Below are 12,235 nucleotides of genomic sequence, written 5' to 3'. Positions count from 1 at the left end.
GCTTGTAAAAAATGTAGGCCTGTCTAAAATAATTTTAAAATTATGAAATAACTCAGACATTTTTTTTTAATGATGATGATGATGATACAGATGATGTTGATGATGATGATGATGATGATGATGATGAGGAGGAGGAGGAGGAGGAGGAGGAGGAGGAAGAGGAGGAGGAGGAAGAGGAGGAGAAATGATGATGATGATGATGAGGATGATGATGATGATGATGATGATGACGACCAGGAGGAGGAGAAAGGATGATGATGATGATGATGATGATGGTGATGATGATGAGGAGGAGGATGATGAGGAGAAGGAGGAGGAGGAGGAGGAGAAGGAGGAGGAGGAGGAGGATAATGATTAAGATAAAGAATAAGAAAATGAAGAAAAAGAGTAATGCGTTACCCTTTTTGATTTCAAAACATGTCTGTGTTGCAGTACTGCTGAACCAAACGGTCAGCTTCCACGCCAGACTGGACACAGAAAAACACGATCTCCCCGCGGGGTCCACCCTCATCCTGCCCACAGTGGTCAATAACCATGGCAACGCCTACGATGGCAGCACCGGGAAGTTCTCCGCGCCGTACACAGCCACCTACTGCTTCCTGGCCACCACAGAGGACCCCAAAAGGGATCGCTATTCAGTGTTGTCTCTGGTGGTGGACGGTACAGAGGTGGATTATGTTCTAACAGATGTAGCATTATTCTCACAGTCGGCGTCTGTCCATGCTGTCGTTCACCTGACTGCAGGACAGAAGGTATGGCTGAACGTGCCGGAAACGAATAATTATAATTATTTCGGGCCCCGTGCAACCGCCTTCAGTGGTTTTCTGGTTGACCATTCGCAGTAAACTAAGGTTTTCACACAGGTTGCCGTATACAGAGGAACACCCATTTTAAGACCCCCAAACTTAATATCTTTCCCCATTTTATGACCCCCAAACTTAAGATCTCCCCCCATTTTAAGACCCCCAAACTTAAGATCTCCCCCCATTTTATGACCCCCAAACTTAAGATCTTTCCCCATTTTATGAACCCCAAACTTAAGATCTCCCCCATTTTAAGACCCCCAAACTTAAGATCTCCCCCCATTTTAAGACCCCCAAATTTAAGATCTCCCTCCATTTTAAGACCCCCAAACTTAAGATCTCCCCCATTTTATGACCCCCAAACTTAAGATCTCCCCCATTTTATGACCCCCAAACTTAAGATCTTTCCCCATTTTATGACCCTCAAACTTAAGATCTCCCCCATTTTAAGACCCCCAAACTTAAGATCTCCCCCCATTTTAAGACCCCCAAACTTAAGATCTCCCCCATTTTATGACCCCCAAACTTAAGATATTTCCCCATTTTATGACCCCCAAACTTAAGATCTCCTCCCAGTTTAAGACCCCCAAACTTAAGATCTCCCCATTTTATGACCCCCAAACTTAAGATCTCCCCCCATTTTAAGACCCCCAAACTTAAGATCTTTCCCCATTTTAAGACCCCCAAACTTAAGATCTTTCCCCATTTTAAGACCCCCAAACTTAAGATCTTTCCCCCATTTTAAGACCCCCAAACTTAAGATCTTTCCCCATTTTATGACCCCCAAACTTAAGATCTCCCCCCATTTTAAGACCCCCAAACTTAAGATCTTTCCCCATTTTATGACCCCCAAACTTAAGATCTTTCCCCATTTTAAGACCCCCAAACTTAAGATCTCCCCCCATTTTAAGACCCCCAAAGTTAAGATCTTTCCCCATTTTAAGACCCCCAAACTTAAGATCTTTCCCCATTTTAAGACCCCCAAACTTAAGATCTCCCCCATTTTATGACCCCCAAACTTAAGATCTCCCCCCATTTTATGACCCCCAAACTTAAGATCTTTCCCCATTTTAAGACCCCCAAACTTAAGATCTCCCCCCATTTTATGACCCCCCAAACTTAAGATCTCTCCCCATTTTATGACCCCCAAACTTAAGATCTTTCCCCATTTTAAGACCCCCAAACTTAAGATCTCCCCCCATTTTATGACCCCTAAATTTAAGATCTCCCCCATTTTAAGACCCCCAAACTTAAGATCTCCCCCCATTTTAAGACTCCCAAACTTAAGATCTTTCCCCATTTTATGACCCCCAAACTTAAGATCTTTCCCCATTTTAAGACCCCCAAACTTAAGATATCCCCCATTTTAAGACCCCCAAACTTAAGGTCTCCCCCATTTTATGACCCCCAAATATAAGATCTCCCCCCATTTTATGACCCCCAAACTTAAGATCTTTCCCCATTTTATGACCCCCAAACTTAAGATCTTTCCCCATTTTATGACCCCAAACTTAAGATCTTTCCCCATTTTAAGACCCCCAAACTTAAGATCTTTCCCCATTTTAAGACCCCCAAACTTAAGATATTTCCCCATTTTATGACCCCCAAACTTAAGATCTCCCCCCATTTTAAGACCCCCAAACTTAAGGTTTCCCCCATTTTATGACCCCCAAATATAAGATCTCCCCCCATTTTATGACCCCCAAACTTAAGATCTTTCCCCATTTTATGACCCCCAAACTTAAGATCTTTCCCCATTTTATGACCCCCAAACTTAAGATCTCCCCCATTTTAAGACCCCCAAACTTAAGATCTCCCCCCATTTTATGACCCCCAAATATAAGATCTCCCCCCATTTTATGACCCCAAACTTAAGATCTTTCCCCATTTTATGACCCCCAAACTTAAGATCTTTCCCCATTTTAAGACCCCCAAACTTAAGTTCTTTCCCCATTTTATGACCCCCAAACTTAAGATCTCCCATTTTATGACCCCCAAACTTAAGATCTTTCCCCCATTTTATGACCCCCAAACTTAAGATCTCCTATTTTATGACCCCCCAACTTAAGATCTCCCATTTTATGACCCCCAAACTTAAGATCTCCCCCATTTTAAGACCCCGAAACTTAAGATCTTTCTCCCCATTTTATGACCCCCAAACTTAAGATCTCCCATTTTATGACCCCCAAACTTAAGATCTCCCCCCATTTTAAGACCCCCAAACTTAAGATCTTTCCCCCCATTTTATGACCCCAAACTTAAGATCTCCCATTTTATGACCCCCAAACTTAAGATCTTTCCCCCCATTTTATGACCCCCAAACTTAAGATCTCCCATTTTATGACCCCCAAACTTAAGATCTTTCCCCCCATTTTATGACCCCCAAACTTAAGATCTCCCATTTTATGACCCCCAAACTTAAGATCTCCCATTTTATGACCCCCAAACTTAAGATCTTCCCCCATTTTAAGACCCCCAAATTTAAGATCTTCCCCTTTTTTCAAATTATCTGTTCATAACCTCTGCAAATGTACTTCCATTGTAAGACTCCCTCCTCTTTAAAGCCAGTTTTTCTCCTATTTGTCAAGGTCTTAAAGGGGGTAGAGTTGGTAGGGGGTTCCACTGTAGTTGTATCATTATGCAGCAATAAATAGGCCACCAGAGTTGCACAGAGAACGAGTATTGTCCAGGACTGTCAGAAAGTAACACGTTACCTGTAATAACTGATTGTGCACTTTTGATTCTTGATCTTGTGTAACCAATTTATTCCTCTTTTCTGCAATTTTTCCAAAGAGAAAAGGTGTGTTTGTGCCACAGTTTAATCGAGTCCTAGTCACTCTGCCATTCTACCGGCGCAAGCGAGTGATTAATGTGTGGTTGAAGAGTCCGTTAAAATTATTCAATTCTGCTAACACTTTACAGCATTCTATTTGGTTTGGAATAAAATCAAGTACATAGTTATGCCGTTGTTCTGCTGAGGTGATAAAAGGCAGATACTTTTGGGTTCTTTTTATGTTTTGGTAACGCTAGGAAAAGTTTCTTCCCTCGTATTGAGTAGCAGACAAACTTTTGCCCCTGTGTTCCAATGTCAAATACTGTTTGAAGTTCGGTTTTCTGAGGCAAGACAGTATTTGGAACCGCTTCATTTTCTTAAATTTCAAGGATGTGTGCATTTGCTTGCGTGTGTTCTGTTTATGAAATGAAAAATTGTTGATAATTGACAGACAAATTGCAGTCTTTTTTCGAAGTTGCTGATGTGTCAAAATCTTGAAGGGATATAACTCTTGTCTCTACACAAAGTATGATAGTTACTTGCTTTAAGTACCTTGCTCGCGCGGATGGAGTGTACAAGGTAGATTTCGTTTGAAAAAACTTTTATAATGAATCATGGTTGTTCAAGCCTGAATTGTTAGTTTAAATACGGTATGTTTATGTTGTCTGCTCCAGAGATGTGAATTTCGTACATTTGAGCAATTAGAACTTGTTAGTCGCTAAAAGTAGTACCCACAAAGTGTAGCTTCTCAACCCATGAGCTATCGAGGATTCGGGCCTGTTGGTGCGTGGTTATTTTTTTTAACAGACTGACGTTTACTTTTGGTCGTGAACGTCCATCCTGTATATATATGTTCATGAGCAAAAGTAAACGTCATTCTGTTATGAAAATTGTGAAACAAACACAGTCTTGATACAACTTTATTAGATTGTTCTTTTCTGTTTTGGAAAGGAAGATACGCTTTATTCGCAGAAAGCGTTACCAAGGCTACTCTCTTTGATAACCTGTGATTCCTCGTTTTGTTTTGATGTTGTAAAATTCAGTCAAGTATTGACTGCAAGTCTTAACGAGAGCGGAGGGTGAGGTTTGTCTCCCTAGGTGCGTGTCAGTGTAAATCGTAAAGAAGGGGAGCTTAGTGCATTTGTGTGTGACAGATTTATTTTCAATAATGTTACTCCCCCTGCTATCATATCATTTTACTCCCGAAAGGAGAGTTTTTTTCGAATAAAAATTAAATTCAACAACATGCAGTCTTCAGAACAAAAATACTATTTGGAATCTGTGTAAGTGTGTGTGTGTGTGTGTGTCTGTGTGTGTGTGTGTGTGTGTGTGTGTGTGTGTGCGTGTGTGTGTGTGTGTGACGGTGTGTGTGTGTGTGTGTGTGACGGTGTGTGTGTGTGTTTGTTTGTGTGTGTGTGTTTGTTTGTGTGTGCGTGTGTGTGTATGTGTGTGTGTGTGTGTGTGCGTGCGTGCGTGTGTGTGTGTGTGTGTGTGTGTGTGTGTGTGTGTGTGTTAAAAAAACCTCTTACACTTTGTTCACTCTCGTTATCAGTAGACTGGGTTTCAGTAAAGCTTAGCACAGGTGCATTATTGCAAACAAGGTCGAAGTACACATTGCATTTTTTCCTCGTATTGCCTTGAACAAACAGAACGATTGCACCAGCCGTGTAAACACAGGCACTTGTAGGAACATTTGGATTATTCCATTTGTTCATAGATATAATGATTAATTGATTGTTCGGCTGATTGATTGATTGTTTGATTGATCTTTTGGCTGATTGAGCGATTGAGCGATTGAGTTTGTGACTGATTGCATTGATGGGGAAAATAACTGAAGAGAAGTCGTGCTGGAAACACAATTTGACAGAAAACAGGCATCATATGAATGAGAAAAAGTCGCACATTGACCATTTCACAATTCAAACTCCTGTTAGAAGAAGACCTGATATGTAAAAACAAAAAACAAAACAAAACAAAAAAACTGACATGCCTTCTGTCCTTGCGTGATATTTTGTCGTGCATTCTTTCTTATCTGAGTGAATCGTAACTACACTCATGCCTGGTCCAAACGCTGTACAGTGGAACCTTGACTCGTAACTACACTCATGCCTGGTCCAAACGCTGTACAGTGGAACCTTGACTCGTAACTACACTCATGCCTGGTCCAAACGCTGTACAGTGGAACCTTGACTCGTAACTACACTCATGCCTGGTCCAAACGCTGTACAGTGGAACCTTGACTCGTAACTACACTCATGCCTGGTCCAAACGCTGTACAGTGGAACCCCGCCCCTTTTAAGACCTTCAAAAATCTAAAATAATCAGGTCTTAAAGAGGAGGGAGTCTTAAAATGGGGGTAAATTGTACAGCAGTTATGAACAGAAAACCGGCACGGTTGGCCTAGTGGTAAGGCGTCCGCCCCGTGATCGGGAGGTCGTGGGTTCGAACCCCGGCCGGGTCATACCTAAGACTTTAAAATTGGCAATCTAGTGGCTGCTCCGCCTGGCGTCTGGCGTCTGGCATTATGGGGTTAGTGCTAGGACTGGTTGGTCCGGTGTCAGAATAATGTGACTGGGTGAGACATGAAGCCTGTGCTGCGACTTCTGTCTTGTGTGTGGCGCACGTTATATGTCAAAGCAGCACCGCCCTGATAATTATGGCCCTTCGTGGTCGGCTGGGCGTTAAGCAAACAAACAATGAACAGAAAGTCTGACAAAACAGAGTCTTAAAGAGGAGGGAGTCTTAAACTGGTGGGTCTTAAAAGGGGGTTTCGCTGTACTCAAACTCCTGTCAGAAGAGGAACTGATATGAAAAAATACATACCTGCTCTCATCAGCTCGATACTTTGTCCTGCAGTCTTAATCATCTGACTTATCCTGGAACGCCGAAGAAGAATAATAATAATCATCTGACTGACTCGTAACTACTCTCATGGCTGAGTGATATAATATACACACCCTTGTTTAAAAAAAGAAAAGAAAACAAGTACCTAACCTGGTTACTGCCGTGTCTTCTTTTTATTGAAACACCCTTGTTAGTTCTCACTTCTGATATCATTGCAGAGAGCTGATTTGATTTCAGTTGTGGTTGTTCGGACAGACACAACTGTTTGTTGGACTGCAGTTCTTTCTATAAATGTTGATATCATACGCAGTGGTTTTTTTTAGTTCTCACTTCTGATATCACTGGAGAGAACTGATTTGATTGTGTGCTTCTTCAGACAGACACAACTACCGTAAAGTACCTTGTAAGCGCCCACCCCCCCTGTGCTCCAATTCCGACCCAAAGTAGGGGGTGGGCGCTTACTAGGTACTACACCCTATGCACGAGCAGTTTTCAGTAAGAAATGTGATCTTTGATCACTTCGTAATCATATCTTCTTTCTTTTTACATTTAGTCAAGTTTTGACTAAATGTTTTAACATAGAGGGGGAATCAAAACGAGGGTCGTGGTGTATGTGTGTGTGTGTGTGTGTGTGTGTGTGTGTGTGTGTGTGTGTGTGTGTGTGTGTCTGTCTGTCTGTCTGTCTGTGCGTGTGTGTGTGTAGAGCGATTCAGACTAAACTACTGGACCGATCTTTATGAAATTTGACATGAGAGTTCCTGGGAATGATATCCCCGGACGTTTTTTTCATTTTTTCGATAAATGTCTTTGATGACGTCATATCCGGCCTTTTGTAAAAGTTGAGGCGGCACTGTCACACCCTCATTTTTCAATCAAATTGATTGAAATTTTGGCAAAGCATTCTTCGACGAAGGCCGGGGTTTGGTATTGCATTTCAACTTGGTGGCTTAAAAACTAATGAGTGAGTTTGGTCATTAAAAATCGGAAACTTGTAATTAAAATTATTTTTTTATTAAACGATCCAAACGATTCATCTTATTCTTCGCCATTTTCGAATTCCAAAAACATATAAATATGTTATATTTGGATTAAAAACAAGCTCTGAAAATTAAAAATATAAAAATTATGATCAAAATTAAATTTCCGAAATCGATTTAAAAACAATTTCGTCTTATTCCTTGTCGGTTCCTGATTCCAAAAACATATAGATATGATATGTTTGGATTAAAAACACGCTCAGAAAGTTAAAACGAAGAGAGGTACAGTAACTACACTCAGTACAGTAAAGCGTGCTGTGCAGCACAGCGAAACCACTATGTGCGCTGAACAGGCTCGTCAGTTTCACTCCGTTTTGCACAAGCGGCGGACTACGGTCATTGTGAAAAAATGCAGTGCGTTCAGTTTCATTCTGTGAGTTCGATTGAGCTTGACTAAATGTTGTATTTTCGCCTTTACGCGACTTGTTTCATCTTCCATTGTTTTTCTTGTTCGCATTGTCATTAGAAGAGCTTGGGGAGACAAATGTCGTCGCATCCTTTTCTTGTCTGCAGAGGTACCGCTGTCGGCCGCACTGTGTCTCTGTTTCCCTTGAACATGGGGTACGTCTTCTGGATATGGGCAGCAGTCTATTTTACTTGGCCAAAGACTGTTTTCGGCAGAGAGAGAGAGAGAGAGAGAGAGAGAGAGAGAGAGAGAGAGAGAGAGAGAGAGAGAGAGAGAGAGAGAGAGAGAGAGAGAGAGAGAGAGAGAGAGAGAGAGAGAAATCAGAGAGATAGAGAGATCACAGAGAGAGAGAGAGAGAGAAAAATCAGAGAGAGAGATCACAGAGAGAGAGAGAGAGAGATCAGAGAGAGAGAGAGAGAGAGAGAGAGAGATAAATCAGAGAGAGAGAGAGATCAGAGAAAGAGAGAGATAGATAAATCAGAGAGAGATCAGAGAGAGAGAGAGAGAGAGAGAGAGAGAGAGAGAGAAAGAGTGAGAGAGAGAGCGAGAGGAGGGGGAGTATTGTGTGTGTGTGTGTGTGTGTGTGAGTGTGTGTGTGTGTGTGAGTGTGTGTGTGTGTGTGTGTGTGTGTGTGTGTGTGAGTGTGTGTGTGTGTGTGTATGTGTGTGTGTGTGTGTGTGTGCATGTGTGTGTGTGTGTGTGTGTGTGTGTGTGTGTGTGTGTGTGTGTGTGTGTGTGTGTGTAACGTGCACTATGAATGTGTTGCTCTCAATGCATAAAAAAAAGAATTTGTTTTGCTTTTATGATTTAATAATAAATGTTCACAACTGCAGAGTAAGTTTAAAACAACCATTCAATATTGTATAGAATGAACATTTGCTAAAAGGAAAAAAACAGCATTGGTGATTTTGGTTAAACAAATGTAACTTTCCACACAAAAAAACACTCAAGATTCTTTGCTATCTGCTGTAGATCAGTTCAATGGATACAATTAGATGTTTACAATCAGTCCGAAGTGATCTGTCACACTGGTCCAGATGAATTCAAACATGTCAATCGCAGTAAACTGAACTTATTCAACCAAAGAAGAACATCTTGACCTACAATGCATTTTAAAAACGCTCTCTTGTCTAGAGACTGATGAAATGTCCCCAAACAAACAAGTGTGTTCATTCATTGTCGTTGAATTCCTCAGTCGACTTCTTCCTCCCCTTCAGACTGAGAAGCACCACTCTGTTCTTGTCCCCCTGAGTCGCTGTCGCTGGACATGTCTGCGCCGTTTGCTGGCAGGAAGGCTGCAATGTCGTCTGGAAACCATTCCAGTGTCTGGTCATCTTCAGACCCACCCAAGGCGTTGGAGATGGCGCATCTCAGGAAAGCTTTCGTGACAGCGTCAGGGTTCACCCGTTCCCAGGCGTGTCCTACCCAGTTGATGACGTCTTGTCTCGTCGGCTGCGTGAGGTTACCAGCGACAGTTGGGGGCCTGGGCTGCGTCATCCACTCCACCCAACAGTCTCGAACGCCATCCATAAAAGACTTGGCTTGGCAAGCGCAGTGCAGCCGCCAGGGACAAAGACGAGGTCCACGTTACGCTCAGTCAAAGCAGCCCTCACCTCGGCTGTCCTGTGTGCAGTGTAGCTATCCAGAACAAGGAGGCGACGAGTGTCGGAGGGACCCAGGATCCGCTGTATCCAGGTCATCCAGCCATTTATTGTCGCACTTCCACGTACATTGTCTGGCACTTGCAGTTGCAGTCTCACTCGTTGTGGGATCTCTCCAGTTCGTTCCTTCAGGAGCACAAGGGCCGGGAACTTTGTTCCGTCGGCAGCAACGAATAGGGCAACAGTGAAGCCACGTTTCTCAGCTCTTGTTGTCTTCGTTCTCACATGCTTCTCACCCTTCCTGTTGTTAGTTCGGCCCGGTACCATGTCAAACCTGACCATGGTTTGGTCCATGTTTAGAATGTCATTCAAGGGGTACGCGTGACGGTGTCTCAGTCTCACGATATTCACACGAAACTCAAACAGTTGCTCCCGGAAGTCTGCTGGAACTTTCTGGTTGGTATTGGTACCTCGCCGAGTGGAGACAGCATGCCTTTGTTTCCAACGCTTCAGCCACATAGGTGATGCGACAAATTCGTCTATGTCCAGTCCACCAGCCAGTTCTAAGGCTCCTCTTTGCACATCTTTGTTGCGGACGACACGCCCTTCCGCCCGCTCTTGATCAAGATATTCTAACACACCTTCATCTACCTCTTCTGATCTGACGTCTCGACCGCCATGTAACTTTCGCTTCTTCTTTTCCTTTCCGGCCTGGTGACGTAACAGGGTATCGCGATTCTCTCGCCATTCTCGTATCCTTTTTCTATCTACCCCAAACTCACTTGCTGTTTGCGACACATTTCCATTGGCGTTATTATCCAAATAGTCAAGAGCTGACAGCTTAAATGCAACGGTGTACGATTTGATCCGCGGCATCTTGTAATCATTGACTTGCAGGCGTTTAGATCCAAGGCGTGCAGACACACGTGATAGGGTTTGCAAGAAAGGGAAATCATTCACAAAACTAGCAGATCAAGTGCGGAATTTTTATTTCCCCTGATTTCAATGGTGTAAAGTGGGGGGTGGGCGCTTACAAGGTACTATACCCTATGCACGGTTTTGGACTAAAAGTGGGGGGTGGGCGCTTACTTGATACTGGGCGCTTACAAGGTACTTTACGGTAATTGTTGTAGTTCTTTCTATAATTGTTGATATCATACGCAGTGTTTTTTAGTTCTCACTTCTGACATTGCTGCGGTGAACTGATTTGATTGTTATGGTTGTTCGGAACGACACAGCAATTTGTTGTATTGCAGTTCTTTCCACGCAGTGTTTTTTAGTTCTCACCTCTGATATCCCTGCAGTGAACTGATTTGATTCTGTGCTTGTTCAGAACGACACGACTGTTTGTTGTACTTGTCAGCATGTCGAAAACAATGGTAGCAGGATTTGTGCTGGCTGTGCTGTCTATGGGTAAGAATGAAAACACTATTTTATTTTATTTATTTACTTTACCTCATAATCCCAATGATGGGAAATTCGGGTTGCAGGCCTCCTCCCAGTGGAAAGCTAGCAGCAACACCAGTCGCGCTACCCAAGTGTGTGCGTGTTTTCATGTTTTTAACCGCTTGCCTCCGTTTCTGTAATGAACCGCTCATGGAGCGTCGTTGTTCCGAAAAAAATCTTCCAAATCTCAACAAAACAATTGAATGCTGGGTTGGGAAATCCTTTCTTGAAGTGTCGTCAGCGCCTTTCGGCGATTTGTTAATGCCTTTTGGAGCTGGACTAGAAACATGTCGGTCACACTTGAAACTCGTTATTCTTGCACTTTATTAGTTTTAGATATGGTTTTGAATGATAATAATAATAATAATAATGCAAACTTTTATAGCGCTATTCTAGAAAAATGTCTACTCTTAGCGCTTTACAATACATACATCGACCAAGCATACTATACACGCACAGGCAAAGAAACCGACCAAACATAACCAACAAACTATACATGCACAGGCAAAGAAAGCGACCAAACATACAATACACGCACAGGCAAGATAACGACCAAACATAAACAAACATACTATGACCAACATACTATACGCGCGCAGGCAAAGAGAACAATCAGCACATGTAATAATTACTGACAACTAATAATGCAGGCATACAATGACAGTCCAATACACAGCCTAAGCACAAGAACCACAGTAGGCTTCTATATAAAAACGTGTCAACGGTACTATTTACACACACTCACACAGTGCTGACACAAAGCGCAGAAAATATATATACACGTTATTTTAGGCGCTAGGTAGGGGGTGAGGTGGGGCGGGATGGGGTGGGTGGGGAGATGCTGGGGGGGGGGGGGGGGGAAATCACTTGCGCTGAAAGAGGTGTGTTTTGAGATTTGTCTTGAATGTAGTGAGAGAATCTGTGTGTCTGAGAGGCAGTGGTAATCTATTCCAGGTCACAGGGGCTTGATAGGCGAAGGACCTCTCGCCACATGTTTTTGTTTGCACTGTGGGGAGTCGGAAGAGTCGAGTGTCGGCGGCGGAGCGAAGCTGACGAGAGGGGGTGTAGAGATTGAGGAGTTCTGACAAGTATTCTGGGGCAGAACCAGAAACGACGGCAAAAGAAAGAGAGGAGAGTTTGTATTCGATCCTTTTAGTGATTGGCAGCCAGTGTAGAGAGTGAAGAAGGGGTGTGGCGTGTTCATACTTGGAAGATTTGAAGACCAGGCGGGCAGCGTTATTTTGGATCCTTTGAAGTCTATCTAAAAGGTACTTAGGGAGACCGGCCAGAAGAGAATTGCAATAATCTATCTTTGAGAGGACTAA

The 12,235-nt window shown here is 43.0% G+C and overlaps 2 protein-coding genes across 3 annotated transcripts in view; both read left to right on the top strand.

Moving 5' to 3' along the window:
* Nucleotides 1-845, top strand: part of LOC138955400 (girdin-like) — a 1,768-nt gene extending 923 nt beyond the window's left edge. The window contains exon 2 of the mRNA XM_070327013.1: nucleotides 433-845. Within this exon, the coding sequence (XP_070183114.1) occupies nucleotides 433-845 (413 nt within the window). The remainder of the gene's footprint in view (nucleotides 1-432) is intronic.
* Nucleotides 1-12,235, top strand: part of LOC138955399 (uncharacterized) — a 33,379-nt gene that overhangs the window by 4,343 nt on the left and 16,801 nt on the right. The window contains exon 1 of one of the 2 annotated variants that reach the window (XM_070327011.1): nucleotides 10,667-10,877. The exons of the other annotated variant lie outside the window; for it this stretch is intronic. Within the exon in view, the coding sequence (XP_070183112.1) occupies nucleotides 10,829-10,877 (49 nt within the window). The 5' untranslated portion in view covers nucleotides 10,667-10,828. Of the gene's footprint in view, nucleotides 1-10,666; nucleotides 10,878-12,235 lie in introns of those variants that run through there. 2 annotated transcript variants of the gene reach the window in all.

The sequence above is a fragment of the Littorina saxatilis genome, unplaced genomic scaffold, assembly GCF_037325665.1.
Source record: "Littorina saxatilis isolate snail1 unplaced genomic scaffold, US_GU_Lsax_2.0 scaffold_371, whole genome shotgun sequence".
NCBI lineage: Eukaryota > Metazoa > Mollusca > Gastropoda > Littorinimorpha > Littorinidae > Littorina > Littorina saxatilis.
This window is presented reverse-complemented; position numbering and strand designations above follow the sequence as displayed.